General features: G+C 40.9%; 1 protein-coding gene across 1 annotated transcript in view; it reads left to right on the top strand.

Annotated features, from left to right (window-relative positions):
* The window catches only part of CDYL2 (chromodomain Y-like 2), a gene marked incomplete at its 5' end in the record, with an annotated part of 33881 nt that extends 15401 nt beyond the window's left edge, over positions 1 to 18480 (top strand). Inside the window, 4 exons of the mRNA XM_019535440.1 lie at positions 4682 to 4854; positions 8907 to 9117; positions 9989 to 10132; positions 13788 to 18480. Coding sequence (XP_019390985.1) covers positions 4682 to 4854; positions 8907 to 9117; positions 9989 to 10132; positions 13788 to 13946 — 687 coding nt within the window. The remainder of the gene's footprint in view (positions 1 to 4681; positions 4855 to 8906; positions 9118 to 9988; positions 10133 to 13787) is intronic.
* Positions 18481 to 19499: the final 1019 nt, after the last annotated feature.

Here is a 19499-nt window from a genome sequence, read left to right on the forward strand (position 1 = left end):
GTCTGAGTTGAGGTGCACACACTGACATTTTTTTTTAAAGCGTCACTAAAAACAGGGTTTTACTATAACATACCAAGACTGAGATTGCCTGTTTAAAACCTGTTCAAACCCACTGCAACAGGAAGCTCGCAACCCCTTCTCTCCCTATCAGTGGCTCAGCCAAGGATCATCACAAAATCTAACACCATGACTGACATAAAATGACACCCTTGTTACCAATTACAGCAAGGCCTTGAACAGCACAAATCCCTGGTGTTGAAATGTACTGTTTTGTGGGCGCGGATGAGGCAAATTGGTGGAGCAGCTTGGGGAAGCTTGCAATATATGGTGGATGAATGATGAGCTTTAGTTTTGCTGCCTACCAGCACGAACTGTGCACCCACAAAATGCTTACAGTGTCTGTTGTGTTAGAAATTACATGATTACAAACACAGGAAACAATGTTTGTCTAATGCAGAAGGACATATCTGCTCAGAGCATGTAATCATAGCTGCAGTCCTAGGAGCTTGGAAACATGGTCACCTGTGGAAGAATAAATAGATAAAGCTACAAACTCTGTGAAAGCCCCGATGCCCTGAACTGCTCTGCTTTCCATTGTCATTTCTCCTGCTCTTGCCATCTGGCAATACCTCCTTGGAGGCTTAACAGTTTTGTTTAACCAGTAGCTTATGCTGCTTCTCCCCATTTAATTAAAGACCTGTAAAAATCCGGAGGTCATGTTATAACGTTCTCTGCATGTGTCAAGCAAAGAGGCAGCAAACTTATGCTGGAAAAGAGATGGGCCTCGTCACCAGTCTGCTATTCACATCCTTTTCACTAGGCTTGTTCTGATCAGAGTGAAGGGAGGTGGGCTACGCCTAAATGAAACTTAATAATACATGGTGAATAACTATATCACAGCTGTAGTTCATGCAGGTGATTTTTAGCATGAACTGCACCTATGTTCCTTCCCTTAGGATTTCCATTGCCTGAAACTGGCTCAGTGCCACTATTGTAACTGGGTTGGGGGGAGGGAAATCATCATGTCACTAAAGGATTGTTTCTCTGTATCTTTAACTAGACCCTGTAATTTTTAAAAACTAGCATCAAGCAACAGCACGGGTTTCTTTTGTTTTGAGGAATTTGGGGGTTTTTGCTTTGCTTGCTTGCTTTTGTGTTTATTTTTTTTTAAAAGAGCCGTAATATTTTTAATCAGAATAAATTTCACCAGCAGCATATATTTAACTTTGTAGGTCACATGCTCATTCTGAAGTTTTGAGTTCAGCTTTTTGTGAAAATATAGCCCCTAAATATACTTTTTTCTTTTCTTTTTTTCACTGAACAGCTTTCAATCAAAAACCTAAGAGCATTGTTCTTGCTTTCCCAAGGTAGGGCAACAATACAGCTGGGAATTAACACTCCATTGAATTAAATAGCAGAAGAACAGACAAGAAAATATAGTCTGAACAGCTAATGGCTTTGATAAAGATTGATCTAACTACTCCGTACATATTATGAGTTGAAGATTGAAAGTAGAGGTGCACATATAAAATGTCAACATTCATACTTCTTGCCATGTAAAATGCAATGCTTGTAGTTTTATTGGATGTATGTCACATCATTGGTTTACCTTCACTTTTCTTCTCATAAAACATGGCAGGTACAAGTTGACAGCTATCTGTATTATTGTCCTTAGAGCAAGACAGATTGCTTCTTAGGGTAATACTTATGATTGAAGCCTGCTATGTCTTCCCAGTAGGGTTTTTATCCTCTTAGAGTTTCTCAGATAGCCTTGTGTAAGGATGGAGAGAAGCATCAATAAACAACAAAAAGTAAATGTATAATTAATGCAAGACCACCACAAAATCAACACCTGCAAAAGAGGTATAAAAATAATTGCAAATATCTCTAAATATTATTCCCACTTCAGTCTGTTTAGAAAATATTTGTCTTTTTAAAAAAAAATCAACAATTGTACACTTAACATAAAAGTAATATGATTAAGTTTGGCCTCTTACAACTGGTATTTCTTTCTATTTAAAAAAAAAGGGAGTTAAGATACCTTAATTTAAATTCCCATGTTATAGATTCTTTCTGAATATAAGTAAAATTTAGAGCGAAGGGCACCAAAATGCTTTTGAAAACTCATAGTGAAAGACAGCCTACCCAAAAAGGCTCTTAGAAAGTTAGTGGTCTAGTTAAACATTTATATACTTCTTATACAGGGTTATTAAGAGGGGATCCTGACCGATAAACCTGCTTGATCTTTTTTGACTACAAAATAAGCAGCGGGATAAAAAAATAGCAGTCTTTATATATATGTGGTTTCAGCAATAGATGTACGGACAGAGCTGATGCAAATGATCGATGATTTGATTGATTTAAGCCAAGTAGGGATCTGGCCCACAATGTCTTATGGACATTTCCTCACAAAACTAAATCAAAGAGACTTGGATAAAAATACAGTCCCTGTCAACTGAAAACTGGTTGCAGGGCTACAAAAGAAACTGAACTGTAAATGCCAGAGAGAAATATTTCCAAAACCTAGAGGGATACTAGAAACAGGTAGAAAACAACAAAGGAATGCATTTCACCCACCATTTTACTGGGGAGTTGTACTTTGGTGATGGCATGATCTGAACCCAAATGATATTCCTCTTGGAATACTGCAAGTAAATACATTATTGTGCATCCTTAGAAGCAAACTCTGTGCTCAATAATAACTTTGCTTCATCTATTTGGAGTGTTGTTACAGCCATACTGATCCAGGAAACATGCAAGAAGCAAGGTCTGTTTGCTAATATCTTTTATTGGACCAACTGTACTTGTTTCCCAACTACACAGTTGCTCCAATAAAAGATATTATCAATTTTTTGTTGTCTATATATGCATGTTTAAGAAAATAATCAAAACCATAGAGAATCAATGAAAAACAGAAGTGAGGGCAGTTGTAATGCCAAAAGATACTTGAAATATGAATTGGCAACCAAAAGAATTCTGGGCTGTACAGGTCGGGGTAATTGTATTTGGCAGTGGCGAGGTTAAAATACTCTGTTCAGCTTCTGAGCGCTTTTTGCAAGAAAGACATTGACAACGTCAAGAAGGAACACCAAAAACCTGTTCGGAGAATGGAAGGGCTGACTTAGAGCAAACATTCTGAGGTTTTTGTCTGATTTTGGGCATGTTTCTTAATTTTGTTGGAATGCAAATAAGTTTTTGTTGCCATTTATAAATGTTTTCCCTGAATAGCATCCAAATGTGGCCTATCCTTATTCAACTCAATCCTGGGTATCAGTTCCCAGATACTGACCTTAAAATCCCGGTGGTTTCCTCTACAAACAGTTTTCACGCTGAGAAGATGAGAAATTTGAGGTGGTTGACAAGTGTTTTTATATGTAACCAATAAAACCCTTTCTCAAAAATTTGGTTTTATGTGGTTTTATTGGGTTTCATCCATTTAAATCTAAATCAATAAAAACTTTTCTTATATAGAAGATGAAGGAAAAAAAGAGCCACATTTTTATGTCTTGGCCAAGCAACACCTAATTATTTACAGGAAGGTAACACCAAAGAAGGCAGAACATTTACAAATGCAAGTGTAATTAGGGGGAAGGGAACAGAACACACTAGTGTCATTTCCAATGCTTCTGCCTCCAATTACCTGATTTGTTTAGGGTTAGGCTTAGGCTTGCAAGCACTCAGATGTGCACCTACAAAAGGGAAGCTTGACCTTCTCAAAACTGACTGTGCCATGTCTTATGGGCAGCTCTTAAGCTGACCAGAATTCAAAGCTTTCAGCACAAACTATTTGCCTGTGGAATTTAACTAGTCCAGCACCATACAGTGTGATTTGCATGTGCAAATGCATCTTTATTCTCATAAAGCGTAGGTAGCATTTGTGAGTGCAAAGTCTGCCTGCTGAAACTGAGCCCAAAATTCCCATGGACTCCAGTGGGTGAAGCCCTGTGCCACTGAAGTCAGTAAGAGTCATCAGTAGGCTACAGATGTGCCTAAAAGTATGCATGCATTTCTGAATTGGGTCATAATGAGAATTACCCTGCAGAATTTTCTGTTGTTTTTAAAAAAAGGATTAGGAAAAATGTTCCCCTGGGATAGTACGTTATTATTCCTATGGTACCAGCAGCTCGAAGTCTTACAAATTTTGAATACTATTTATGAACAATTTGATTCAGTAGCAAATTGTTTTGTGAATTAGTTTGTCTTTCTAGTGGCTATTATTGCTGCTTCCTAAATTCACCATAAGTCTGTATTCAAAGATAGCACCTCTCAGTTAAACCATGCTAACTGAACCGTGTGAAGAAACAAAGAGCAGAGTTTATGTTTCACTCATCGATACTGAGGTTACTACGCTATTGCTGGAGTAACCGTATTACCAAGAATACAGCCGTGTATTACCAAGTAAAACATTTTCATATATACTGTGAAACTAGATAACTAGAATTTCCCACAGAAAAAGAAAACAAAAGCTGAGTTATTAAAAATGAAGTACATATAAAGGTTTTTTTAAACACTAAGTGTTAGAACTCCAAGCATATTACAATTATATATATATTTATAATTCATGTAAGTATACGACTCATAGTGGCCAACATGCAAGTTTCCAGGAGTCAATGCAGTTTAGCTAGGAAAATGATCTTGCAAAGGCATGCGTGCCAAATTGTCTACTTTTCTTTATCCACAGATCATGAAGGAAGTTCGGAGAGCCTTGTGCAATGCATCAGCTGATGACAGTAAACTCTTACTTCTCAGCGCAGTGGGAAGTGTATTCTGTAGTGGCCTAGATTACTCATATTTAATTGGCAGGTTATCCAATGACAGAAGAAAGGAAAGCACTAGGATTGCAGAAGCTATAAGGTGATCCAAGCATATATGTGATCTCTAAATGATGAAATGCAGTGTGTGATTACAAAGATATTTATCAAGTTCAAAAATGTTTCATATTTCAAGTGTGAAAAACATTCAAAGGAGTGTATATTTAGTGGAAAACATGAATGAGTTTTTTCTGTAGCTTTTCTTTCTTATTTCAGGAAAGATTTATTTTGTTGCATTATCTCTTTGTATCTATACCATTTCAAAATTCTGCCTCGATTGAAATTCAAATTAAGATGCGAGTTTGTTTTTCTTTAAAAAATTAGCTGTGGCTTCATGTTGTTCATGGAGCCCAGACTCACTCAATACAGCCGGCTTCTCCTGTATTTCAGTCTTACTAGCACATTTCCTGCTATTTTTCTAAAATTTAAATTTATATTAATTTATATGTAAATATGCTGTTATTTTCATGACTAAACTGTGACTTTAGTTAACTTGTATCAGATTATTTTAACAGAAAACCAGGATTTATGACATGTTGACTATTAATCAATCTACATTATAAATCACCAATGCCCACATGTATCACAGAGGTAAAAACATGTAGCCAGATCCTCAGCATTGTGTCATTAAGGTCAATGGAACTACTCTTTTCTGCACCACTGAGCATTTGGACTACAAATTTAGATTTCCCACAAATACATCTTCTTTTGAGAGTTTTCAGATTGTGTGCAGGCAGAGGCAACTGGTGCCTCCTGAGTCTGGGGTGGGGGGCACAATTTGTGGGCAGGCCCAGGGCAAAAGCTCCATATCCACTTCTATACTTCTGTGCCACAACTTAGTGCCCCCCCCAACATGCCATTGGCCCGCATGGCAAAAAACTGCCCCATCCTGAGCAGTGCCAAGTCAGAGGCCAATCTCGGAGGGGGCACATGCCCGCCTTCCCCCCCACACCCCAAATACCTCCCCTACCAGTTGCCTGTGTGTGAAGGACGTGCTGATGCTTATGAAGCAAACTGAAGGGGATGACTTGCTTCAGATCGGACTTTTAGCCATGTTAGTACAGCTAGTTTAGGTCTCATGCTAAATATTTCCTTTATGGATCAGAAGTCAAGCCAATCTAAATAGTGATTTCAGTGTGGTAGGTATCAGTATCTCAGTTACCAAACATGATTATTACAGTACATTTTAGATACTCTGACCCTTGTGAAACTCTGAAAGTAGAAAAAAAGCTGCTTAATTATATCATGTTATGGCCTAGGTTCTAATCTGGCAATGTTTGGGACACCATAAAGGAGCCTGATTTTCAGAAGGCGGGTGCTGTGCTGAGCACTCTCTCTAAGTGACTCTGAGGTTTCTCCAAGTTGGGCACCCAAAAACCAACAAGCCCCAAATTATTGGAAACATGCAAAAAAGGCCTGGGCATACTTGCATACTCCAAGTGTGAACGTGCATTAAATGTTTATTCATCTAAAATTTGTAAGGATGAGTGTGGCCAGATATATATTTATACATGTACAATATAGGGCTTGACCTAATGCATACCAACACCAGTAGGAACCTTACCACTGATTTCAAATAGCATTGGCTTGAGTCTTGCCATCTTTACTCACATCAGTAAAATCAGTAGTATTCACACAGAAATGTACTCCTACTCATCAGAAAAGTCAAAATCAAGTCCACTGGGATTAGATTTTATCATGAACAGAGAAAGATTATAACTTTCTCTTCCTAATTCTCTCAGTTTTTATCTATGGACGACTTGTTCCCTGAACATGTATAACAACCACAGAACTGAGAGTGAAAAAAAAATGTTGCTTTCTCTTATTGATTAGGACATCCCCAATACGCAGTAATTCCCCCCTGCTCTTACTCCTGTGTCAGGTCAAAGCAGTTCATGTCATTGTAAAATGAAAAACAATTCTTGCCACATTGCGGTTTCTTTGTTTGGGTCCCAGACAACCTCATGCACCGATTGCAGCCCCAACTGATAGCATTCGGGCTTGCTTCCTCCATAATGTAGGACCTGATGCATCAGAGAGAGCACAGCACCCACACAAAGGACCCAAAGGTGCCTACAGTGGCCATATTTTCACGTCTCTCGTAGTTAAAACAAAGCCCTCCAGACATGCCATTTCCCCTCTTCTCTTCTTTCCTCCCTAGAATATCCAGTGCAGTTGTAAGACTATCTTGAATAGGAACCAGGGTCTTTTAACCCAATAACTGCACAGGCAGCCTTGCAGATCAGAGCCATGGGCACGCAATACTTTGCAGGTCTAGAGAAGCCATCTGAACCAACAATAGCTGCTGTAGCAATGGCCAAACAGTAAGGTAGGAGGACAACAGGAGTGCAGACTATGTAGCTTGTGCAGGCCAATACACTGCACACCCCTGGGGCTCCTCGCACTGCTTCATACCACCCACAAGGTCCCTGGGTGCCATCCTCCCATGCCACTCTTTCAGGGGCTCCCTGAAGTGGCCCTGCACCTCCCCTCATGCTCTCTGCTGTGCTTTGTTCCCCATTCCCCAATCCTGCAAGGGGCTTTGTGTAGTGCCCCCATCTTCCTGACCCCGGGGTCTCTTTGTAATGCCCCTTCCCCTCTCCATGGTTCCATCCCCCCTCTAATTCCCAGTTTCCTCCCCACTAAAAAAGCCTCACATTTCCCTTCTCTTTTCCATCTCCCACAACTCCACATTCCTGCTTTCAGCCTCATGCACCCTCAAGAGAAATGGCTTCCCTCGTTCCCAACCACTTCTACTTCCACATTCTTTAGCAGGTCTCTCTTCAGTCCCCATCCACCCCGTCCCTACCCTCAGGTACCCCTACCCTGCCCAAACATCAAACTCTGTTCTCCTTTATTTCCTCCTCCTCTGGACAGAAACCTCTCAATGGGTTATCTTCAATCACATCCAAAAGCTTGCAGAACGCAATCATGTTCTTCCTGTGGCAGGGTGGAAATGCTCCATACCCTAGTCCAAATAGGATCTACCAAATAGCTTGTGCAGTAACAGTGCCACCTCTTTTTGTTTTGCATTTGATATGTATTTTTCTTTCTACCAGTATAACTCAGTATCTTGTCTGCCTTCTCTACTCCTGCTGTGCACTGGGTTTACGGAGCCCATAATTTGCCCACAATTACACCCACACATTTTTCCTGATCTGCGTACAGACTGCCTGTTCTGTTCAGCACGGATTCCTTATCACAGTTCGTAGCTGGCAGGTGACTTATTAAAAATACCTTTGTTTTCTGATGGATTTACAGTGCTCTAATCTGTTCACCCAAACGAGTCAGGCATTTTGCATGTGATCACACTGCTTCATCATCGTTTTTCCATTGCTTTAAAGGCCAACAAGGAGATCTACTTTGATTTACCTTAATCTGTAGTATTTAGATCAAAGTTACAAAAAGTGACCTCTAGGCTATGACTCACCTACTATATTTCCACTGTAGGATTTTCCCATTTTTTGTTCCTCTTTGCTTCTTGGTCTTCAGCTTTGCCCTACAAATCACCCTGTTTTTCCTTCTACTCCATGGTTCTGTATAAGTACCTTACTATTAATGTTTGATATACAACCTTAAGTCATTTCTTTAACATAAGCACACAGCAATACAACCACTGATTTTCCCTTCTGTTTCATGCTGCCGTGTGTTCAGAGAATCCCGTCAAGGTAGTTAAGCAAAGTTACCTCAATCCATGTTGACACCTTTGAACAGTTTGAAAGCCAGCAAGCCTAACACTCACCACCCATTGGTGAGCCATCGTTGGCCCCAAAGTAACAGCAACTCCAACCAAACCATACTGCAAAAAGCACCTGTGATTAATCACAATTATTCAACACAAAGCAAATCTAAATTAGGTGAAATTATTTGGTATTCCATGGCATTCTGATAAATCCATTACCAACACATTGTCTAGCTGAAAAAATGCACAGGTGGGAATTAGATGCGATTCTCAAATTCTAGCCTCATAAACACTGGCTAGTGCATTTCTTCTGTTCATTTGAAGTATATCCTTGTTTTCATGTTCAGGAGTTTAAATGTATGAATGTGTCTAAATAATGGTACTCTATTTAAGGTCTTCCCTTTTTATTTTAGGGATTTTGTAAAAGCTTTTATACAGTTTAAGAAGCCAATCGTGGTTGCTATCAACGGCCCTGCTCTTGGATTGGGAGCTTCTATTTTACCACTATGTGATATCGTTTGGGCAAGTGAGAAGGCTTGGTTTCAGACACCATATGCAACAATCCGACTCACGCCTGCTGGCTGCTCCTCATACACATTCCCACAAATACTGGGTGTTGCACTGGTAAGACTCTTTAGCTTTGTTCAATACTGTTTAATCTCACGCTGTTCTGTTGTGTTTTTATGAATCTTCCTCTAAACTGCCCTTAGCGATACTAAATACCAGTATGTGTGTGGCATGCAGCAGATCAGGGATGGAACAGGCAGCATAGCAGCAGATGGGGCAAGAAGCAGAAAGCAGAGCAAGCAGGGAGCACACAACAAGAAGCACAGGAGCAGATTGGGCAGAGGAAAGGGATCAGGGTGGCACTCAGGGAGGCTGTAGGGCTAATTTGTGGCACACTGTCCAAAAAAGGTTGGCCTCCCACTGCTAAAAACCACAATGTAGTCAAAAGTCTGCGTTCAAGAAGGGCCTAGGAGAGGTTGCAAGAGTGATAGTTTCCAAAGTATGACACAGCAGGGACAAAGCATCTTGACAGAGCTCAGGAAGAAGGATATGAAACATCTTTCTGTGTCAGCCAGGATCACACAATGGGTAGATGTTAAATAGGCCACATGCATCTCCCCAGCTGGTACGAATCCAGAAGATTTCCATTAAAGTCACTCAGTTTATACCCATATAATAAAGAGCAGAATATGACCCCAGCACACTACATACCTGCACACACAGTTAATTAGTGTTCTCTTTCACCCTACTCTTACAAAATCACCATGGTACATTGACAGTGCAGATCAGCATATTTCTATTATAAATGTTCCCATCTAGAGTTCTCGGGATGAATAACATTCAGATTATCACTGCCACAGGCCTCTTGTAAATACTTCTCAATAGGGAGACATGCAGGAAGAAAAAACAGTAGGCAGCAGGCATATAGGAAGACAGATATAAGGAAACCGTCACCTAAGATATCTCAAGTGGCTCTTGGGTTTTTCAGGCAAATGAAATGTTGTTCTGTGGGAGAAAGCTAACAGCACAGGAAGCCTGCAGCAGAGGACTCGTGTCGCAAGTATTTTGGCCAACAACCTTCAGTCAAGAAGTGATGCTGCGAGTAAAGGAAATGGCATCTTGCAGTGCTGTGGTAAGTGCTCTGACAGCTTTGAGACTGGATTACAACTCCCATGAAAGAATCAAAGGAAATCCTGTTCTGTAATAGGCAATCAGTGTTTATCACTAACATCAGTGGGAACAGGCGAAGACAGCTAGTCATGAACAGGGAGCGGGAGCCATACCTCCCAGATAGGCTAACGAGGAAATCTGAGCACCAGGTGCCAGACACCTCCTGGGGTCCTCCTTGTTCCAGGGGACGGGACAGTCCTTTCACTTCTCATTTTCCCACAACAGAATGGGTTGTCAGCCTCATCACTGAGCCTGGAGGATCCACATGCAATCCAGGGGGTACACAAGAGGCCTGTACTTCCATGTTGCCAGTACCACAGCCTTTGAAAGTGTGCAGGGGAACATAGGAAAGGGTGCATGAGTCTGAAATGGTCTTAACTGCTTGGGGGGGGGTCTCTGCAGAACCACCGAGGGGACAGTGAATGGCCTCCTCCTGCTCACCTGATCCACCACTGAGTTGCCCAGTCCCTGCTTTCTTTTACCTCCTTGTCACAGGGGCACTTAGGTGCCCTGTTCCTAGAAGTGGAGAAGGGTAGCTGCCAATCTCCAGGGCAGCTCAGGTGCCAGTTGCTGGGGCGACCAGGCTGGTCATATGACCAGAAGGGGGAAGGGCCGGGCCTTTATAAACAGCCCAGGCCGGAGCCTAGAGAGCAGTTCCCTTCTGGCAGCTGCAGGAGCAGGAGCTCTGCGGGAGAGTTGAGCAAAGCAGAGCTGATGGTTGCAGCCTGGCCACCCAAGCGGCTACGGCATGGTAAGGGTCGAGAGAACCCAGGCTGGGAGGTCATGGCTAGAGAGCCAAGTGGGCGTAGACCGTCTGTTATACGCCAGGAGGCTTCTTGTTGTTGAGTTTTAGCCGATTGGCTTATGTTATTGCTTTGAGTTAATGACCGGAGGACCGGGTGAGGCTGTAGGGGTGCGAGGAGGCCTCACGGGAACTCCCCAGTTGCTTGGGGGTTCTCGGTGCCCTGTGTGGGCAAACGAGTTGTGCCTGGGAAGGCACAGCTGTTCAGTGCCGAGGCAGCACAGTGGGTAGCCCTGTATGGGCGATAGTGAGAGGCCCGTGCAGGGCACAGGACCCCGCCGAAGGGTCCTAGCACCAGAGTGAAGCCTGTAGGGACTCGTGGTGGGCTCCAGGTGTGGGAGCCACATGAGTGAAAGCCTAGGGTGGGTGCTGTAAAGGTGACTAGCCTGGTGAGGGCAAGTCAGTGGCTATATAGAGCCCGGAGAAAGTGCCAAGAAGCCGTAGGAGTGGGCTCATGTTGAAGAGAGGCCCCAGGCGGGGCACATGTAGTAAGAAGCAACCCCAAGAGGGGGTGACTCAGTCATACACGCCCAAGAGAGGTGCGACCTAGAAGGTGTTCTGGAGGGTTTCCACAGTAATAGGAACCCCGAGGAACCAGAGGGGCCAGGTAAGGCTTAGGTCGCCTGAGCCTAATTGGATAATTGTTACTGATAGGAACCCAGAGGGGCTAGGTGAGGCCAGTGGGGAAGAATACCATTCGTGAGCCCGATAGGGGTAATTAGTAGTAAGGGGCGCCGGTTGCGTGGCAAGCCCAAGGGCGCCAGAGAGGGGCGCCGGTTGCGTGGCAAGCCCAAGGACGCCGGGCAGGGTGCAGAAAAGAGAAGGAGCTGACAACGTCCGGAAGAGCTGCGAGGCTTGGGGCGTGCTAAAGGGAAGGTAGGAGGCATGCACAGCCCTTAAGGCAGGGGTGCACCGAGTCATCCCATACAGAACCGGGGATAGTTCAGCATATACCGTGTATTAGGAGATAAAAGGCAGCCTGCCTAATTGAACCATATAACAGCAAAGACGTGGCGGGCGAGGATAGAGGGTGCTGGATTGCCTAATTGACATGGTAGGGGTCGCTAGAGGGATCACAGCCGCTCCTAGACCCCATGCCATGACACTCCTGTAGCTCCTGACCCTGCAAACCCCCCTCCCTGCAGTGCTACAAAGGGTGCGCTGGCGTCAGGATGAGAATGGCCTCTCATTCCATGGAGGAAAAGCAGATTCCTAAGTGGATCTCAGGAGCACAGTCTGGCCACAGGATATTACTACCTCCCTGTTTTGTCATTATACTCTAATGACTGAGTGAATAAATACCACTTCACAGCCCCCTTCCTTGTACCAGGTATCTTTGTTCTTAAAAATGCAGCATACAAAGCAGTAATTAATATTATGGCCACAGTAAAACAACACTAACAAAATAAAATCATTTGGAACTGCTTGTACATAATGGCTTAGTTGCACTGCCTGTCTTTGGCACAATCTTAGCCTCCCCTGATTTCACTTAAAAGACCTGTTGTAAAAAACACAATAGAGGCGCAGAAGGTTTTTAATTAAGTGAAGCGTAGATGGCATCTCATAAAAGACATTCAGAATGAAACCCACCAAGCAGAGTGATACTGGGTGTATTATATGAGCTGGAAAACACCCAAGGCCCCTCCTGCATTCTTCATTACTTTACTGACTGAGCATAGTACCAGTGGCATCTTCTGCAGATGTCTGTTAGACTGAAGGAGGGTGTTAAGGTGTAGACTACCTGTGGGAGGCTCTCTATGGGAAAGGTTACAAATATCAAAGGGATTCAAGTTAATCGTCTGGGTGCCTAGATGCAAAATATGCTGAGGTCACAAACAAATTGAATAACATGGACCCTTCCTCGTTCACAAAAGTAACCTGCAGTTTATAATAGTCACATTTTAAAGTGTCTCTTGAAAAGAAAGAAAAGACTCGGGTGTACTGAAGAGCTGCATAGAGAACATTGTTCTACAAATGCTTCTATTAAAGCCCATTCCTCCAAGGCACAGTGAAGCAAAGAACACTTGTTCCCATCCCAATTTTAGTTAAATAAGTTTTGTACATAAAATACGTAATGTGGAAATGTTTCATTTGGCTTAAACCAGGTTTTAATCAAGGGCTTTGAAGTCATCCTGGAAAAATATACCCTGCCACCTTACTCGCGTAATTAAGAAATTGGATTGAGATCCTCCAATAAGAAAGAAAATCCTTATGTCAGCAGTTCTCAGACATTTCCCTGCTGTACCCACATGTTACAAAAGACAATGGTTTGTGGATTGAAACATGGAGATAAATAAATATATAAAGGTGTCTGGGGGGTGACCTTCACCTCTTCATTTCTGTTCCAATTTCATATCTAACTTATGAAAAAGCACACATTAACAGAGGGCCATCATTTTTAAAAACAAACAATAAATTTAAGATGCTCCAGTTTGGGAGAAGTCCAGTGTCCAGAGAATAGGTGCCCACTTCGAGGTGCCACAAGGAGGATGGATTTTCAGAGGGTGCTTGTGCAAACGAGGCCTCTTGATGGCATCTCAACCTTCAGTCGTGGAGCTACCTAAAGACAATTGTTACTGTTTCAAAATCTTGGCCCTGGTATAAAAATACGAATGCCAGAGGTCTCAAAGATTCTGGGTACAAACAGTCCACCTTCCCATACCAATTTTAACTGGAGTTATGGATGTTCAGTACTGGGCCCAATTTCTCTAAATAATGCAGAGAGGATTCAGTACTGTGAACATGCTGCTAATACTGTTGTTCACAGTACTTTTAGCCAACTAAAATAAAGCGCTGACTAATATTTTCACTCTAGGTATTAGAAGAGTCTAAATGCCTTGTGCGGAGCTTCCTGAAATCTGGACTCGAAGATGTGAATGAGAAAGAGTGTCAGATGTTAAAACAGCTGTGGAGTTCTTCCAAAGGACTGGATTCGTTATTCAGCTACCTGCAAGACAAAATCTATGAAGTCTGAGGGCCTGGTATAACTTCAGAGAGAAAATGCTTCAAGCGTAAAACAGAGTTGAAAAATTACCTGTGTATGAAAAGCAAAAGCAAGGCATCCTTGAGAAGAATTTGTGACAAGTGTATCTTAATACTTCTGGTTGTGTCGATTTCCTTGTGAGTTTAATTGAGAAGTTACACAGCTGCTTCTGGCTGGTTTGGTTTGGTGTGACAAAGATGGAGGCAGACTTGCTCAGCGCACATAAACTCTACTGAGCGCTGCATCCTTCACATGCTCATCCAGTTAGGAGGGTACATTCCATGTGCGGAAAAGCACGATTCTGGCCCAGTAAGGCATACCATCTGTAGTGATTAATTTTTTCTGTCCTTTTTAACTTATTCTTGCTATTGCAACACATATCTGTACTGACACTGAGGGCTCAGTCTAAACATTGGGTCAAAATAACATGTTAGAGACCCAAACATGATACTTTAGAAATATTTTAATTATTTTTTTAAAGTTCTAACAATGTAATGAGGAAAACCTGATAATTTATATGTATAATATGTAAAGTTAGTTTTGCAAAAACTACTAGGAGTTTGTTCTTTTTTTTTCCTTCATTGGACTTATTTAACTTATTTATTTTGGGTTCGTATTCAACTGTTTGTTGAGCACATTGATATTATTTCCATACTTCCCTTGACTGGATTAATGGTATCACGTGAAAGTGCAAGCTGTCCAGTATATTTTTAGCAGCGAGCTGTGTAGACAATAAAGAACAGAAAGCAAACACACAAGATGTTGTGGGCACTAGACATGACAGCCATGTCCGTTCCTGTTCGTGTGAAACTGTACAAAGATGTATGAAGTAGAATCATAGGTTGTTAGAGTTAAAAAAACAGAAAAGTCAGTGGAAGCTGAAATTGCAAGTCCCATACACATCTCTCTTCACTTCCTGCCTTCTCGAGGAGCATTGAAGGGCTTGCCAGCAGAATGCTTTATTTACGTTTACTATTTTCCTGTTAGCTGGACTTTAGTAACAGGGTGTGTGGTGCCGGTAGCATGGCATCATATTGTTCTTCAGGTTTAAACATCCTCTCTTGGTCTGAAGTGTAGAAACAAACCCTTATGAGCCTTAGACTAGTTGTCCGATTCCTCAGGTGTGGGAGATTATCACTGCTCCGGATGCCTCTGGGTGGGGGCCAGGAGTTCTTAAAAAGGTGCTCGGCCTTGAACGGAATAGAAGAGAGGTTTTGTTTTGCTTTTCCAGCGGCCCACATCTGGCCACCTTCCCACCTGGTTACAAGAACCTATGGCTGTCGAGAGAAGCAGTCCACAAGAAGTGACAAAAAACCCAACAAAAACAAGATATCTTACGTTTGTGATTCTGATTTTGTTTCAGTGACATTGACTGACTTCCGAACACTGGATCTATCTAATTTCCTTGTTGCTAGTAGGCAGTGAGTGAGGAATTAACATAAGCATGTTCTCTCAAGTGAACTGCCATATTCGTATGCCCAAATCTAAACCTCTTGAAGCAGAAACTTTGCACGTTTGTTCCTTTTGTGATTTGTGCACTTGCTCTCCGTTCCCAAATGCGCTGTATGGATTATGGCTTGCAACTCCGTGACAAGGAAGTTGTTAGAAGTCCCTGCTCTCCCCGTAATCTTCAACAACGCAGAGTCTCAACAAAGCCTTTGTCAAATTGGCAAGATGTTGAGTACAGGAAATTGCAGGCTTCAGCAAACTTCATCCACGTTTTCCCTTTGCGTAGTCAAATGGAAAGTACTTTTCACCCTTGAGTTCTGTTTCTGTTTCTGTTCCAAGGGCCCAGTTGTACCATTGATTTTAAGCACGGGTCCACACTGAAGTCAGAACCCACCACTGAAGGTCCACTTAAAAAATGGACAGAATCTAATCCCTAATCCATATTTCTTTTAAATACTTTCAAAAGCAATAGTCAACATGAATAAAGGGTGAATTTTGCCTTCCAAAATTTACTCTTAAGAGTAACTTTTTCAGTAAAATATCAAATGGTTGATATAGCACTTGTTATGAGGTTAAAAGTTACTTACTCCTCCAGGCCTCCAGCAAAGCCCCTAAACAGGTTTAAAATTAAATTTAGACATATGGCCTGTGCTGGAACTCTACTACTTTAGTATGCATATGAATCCCTTACTTGAGTAACCCCACTGATTTCAGTGGGGCTACGCATGAGAGCCAGTTACTTACATGCAGAAGTATTTGCACAGTCAGGCTTGCAGTGATTTTAGAAGTCAGGAAAACCTAGTGGAAAAATACGAGGATACCCCAACTTCCTTCAACCCCGCCCCCACTTTCTTCCATCCAGAGAGATGCACCAAGTCCTGTATTCATAAAATATTAGGAAGTCAATTTCAATACTATGTTTTTTTGGACTGATAACTCTAGAAAAATTGTTCTCGGCAACATGAAGGTATGTTGTACCATATAAGGTTTTAGAACAAAGAAGAATTTCAAGTCTCTTGACCTTTAAAATGCATCATATCAACTACATTTTCAAATATCTGCATCTAAGCATTTTCTTTGACAAAACAATGGCTGAAATGTGTTTTCTATTATTATTTTTTCCATTAAAGCAAGTGCTAACAGTATTTAGTATTTTAATTATTCATATCTATACAGTCACAATCTACTTTCCTTGGCATCTTCAGTTTCTCCCTGTCAGAAAAAAAAGATTAACAACAAACTTTAAAGGCTTCCTTTTTGAGGATTTAAGGCTCAGAATTGATTCTCTCTTGTGTTTCTGTCTTTATTTGGTATTCAGATACATAGATGTACTGTACATATTTGTCTGGGTACCTTTACTAATATCCACAGTATTTAAGACTATAAATGCAATTTGTTGTTAAGTATGTTATTTTATTCTTGTGTAAATTGTTTTGTACAATCTTTAAAAAAATCTAGAGTTTTGCATTTGTAGATATTAAAGGTAAGCAATTTATTTTGTGTCGTCTTGCATGTATATTTTTTGCTGTAGATAAGTGTTGCTTAGTTTACTACTTCAGTACATTTCTGTTTAAATGAATACGCTTACGAACTTTAATACAGTATATATTTTCAGAATATAAACTTTTATATTTCTGTGGTAGGTTAGGGTATGCGTTTTAGGCAATCTTTTTCACTACTATTAATTGTTCTTTTAATCTATGACATACTGGTTTTGTGCCAATAGTTTTTCATTAGACTAAAATGCTGTTTTAATGCTAGGGATATACAGGCAGGTTTGGTTGGATTTTTTTGTTTTGTCTTTTTACTTTTTCATTTTTGCCAGCCTTTACAGCTTAAAATATAATTTGTAAATGTATTGCATTTGTGAATAAGCCTTACCATTAGGTGCAAGAGATCTTGTAAGCTACATACCTGTATATGTAGTAAAGGACTTCCCCAAGTAATTGCTGGAAGACAGTTAGCAAAATCAGAGTACAGGGCCTTAAGTTTTTCTTGTGAAAAGGAGAATACGGGTTGTTTCTTTTGAACAACATAGTTAGACTTGTCACTTTGGGCTTTGTTCTATAGAAACTGTGCATTTTGTGCTCCCAACCACAGTGGTTAATCTCAGGCTTTTCATGGCTGGGTCTATAAAAGTCAAATCTGGCTAAAGCCAACACTCTTTAGGAGACACTAAAGAAGTTTACATAAGAGACTTATAGACAATCTTAATCATAGTACATTTAAGTACTCAGTATCCTGGATGTGTTATCTATGTCTACCCAATTAACCATATGTTTTAAGCCATATTAAATCTCTTTCCTGCTACTTTAAATACTACACTGAAAGTCATTCACTAACGTACCTACATGTTGACAGGATTTCAATTTCTAGTGAATAAAAATATTATGCCTTCCATAAAAACAAAAGGACCAAAGAACTACATTATTCTAACAGAGCGTTAGTTATTTAGCAAATGAACTAGTTTGACATTCATAGTGAAGATCAAATGGTCTTTTCCTGCTACAAATACTTCATTCTCTTTCCTTTTTAAGTGTAAGGGGAAAAAATGTATCCACTAACCTACTGGAAAATGAGTGATGGTCAGCTATGATGGCATGTCTATTGGTAAGGCTTATTACCAAAACTCTGAGATGAAGCAAAGAACCAAAAAATCCCAAAATTTGTCTATGTAAATTTATTTGACTTCAGACTTGCACAAGAAATTGAACTTAGAACTCTGCAAATTAGGCCCTTAAGTTATTTTGTCCAAACATCATGGAACCGTCTAAAACACTTTCTAATATTTGTAATGATGAATACATAATATACTATTATAAGGGTACAAGGCACCCCTTTATCACAGTGTTGTAAATATTTTCTGAAACTGGTACAGTACGAGGGACTTGTATCTTCTGATATATCAAATATTGACTGTCTAGATCAAATTGTACACAATATATTTGTTGATGGTCCTGTAACTAGTGTATGGACACATTTCTGGGTGCCTTAGAAGTTGTATTTTTCATGTGTGTTAATATGCAGTATTTATACATTGTGAGAAGCTGCTTTGAATAAAAACATTGAAACTTCATTTCAATTTAGTGATTTTCAATTTTACAGGGATCATTATAAACTTGTAAACAGCTGCCTTTCTGCACTATAAAGTGATATAGTCAAATATTTCATAAGAGTATTTTAAAAAGAAGCCAGAAATACAAGTTTCTATTAAAAAAAAACCCCAAACCATCAGACCGTAAAACTGAACTTCAGTACACAAGACTGAAAAGTACTGATTATCAGTAGTACTGTCAGGTATGCAACAGAACTTCATGTCATTGATCCTGATTTCAGTTCAAATCTTAAAAAAAACACAACAAGGCAGCACTGTTTTCAAAAGGAAGCTTCTAGGATGACTTAAAGATGGGATCATAGAAAGCGTGATACTGTTTGCCTTGTGTCGCCAAGGATCACTAGCAACAATTCAGTTCTCGGCACAGATATTAAAACTGGCTTGGTTTGCTAGTAGATGCCTGATTTTGGATGATAAATCCTCATGGAGGAGTCTGCCGGGCAACTGGCATCCACCAGAGTGGAACTTCAGAGAGGACGACAATCCTCCATGGGTTCTCATGTGAACAGACAGGATGCCTCAACCTATCCACCACCTGGGGCCAGCTCTCCAACCTACCTGTACAGCCCTGAGGTAGCTGTCTTTTAAAAAAGGAACAGTCCTTTTTTTCTTCGTGATCAGCAAAGCAAATGGAAATGCCCTCTGTATGAGGCACATAAAGGAGGGAGTTTTCATAAGGACCCATTACCACCTGGCTCCCCACAGCCCTGACACTAGGAACATGTTAATTTAGAAGAATCAGAGTTTTCTTTTTTTTTTTCAATTAAGTTTCTATGGTTATGGAAAAGATCTGACAAGTGTGTCCTAAGAGTTGCCCAAAGGCCTAAAAATGAGAGGGCAGATAGAAATAAACTATGGGAACCAACCTATCCCATGACATTTAAGCCAACTACATGATTTTTGGAGGCAGTATGGTTTTTTTACATTCATATAATGCTGCCACATATTATCTATAACTAGACTGCAGCAAATCCTTAAAG

The sequence above is a fragment of the Crocodylus porosus genome, unplaced genomic scaffold (genome assembly GCF_001723895.1).
Source record: "Crocodylus porosus isolate Cpor-Errol unplaced genomic scaffold, CroPor_comp1, whole genome shotgun sequence".
In the NCBI taxonomy this organism is placed as follows: Eukaryota; Metazoa; Chordata; order Crocodylia; family Crocodylidae; genus Crocodylus; species Crocodylus porosus.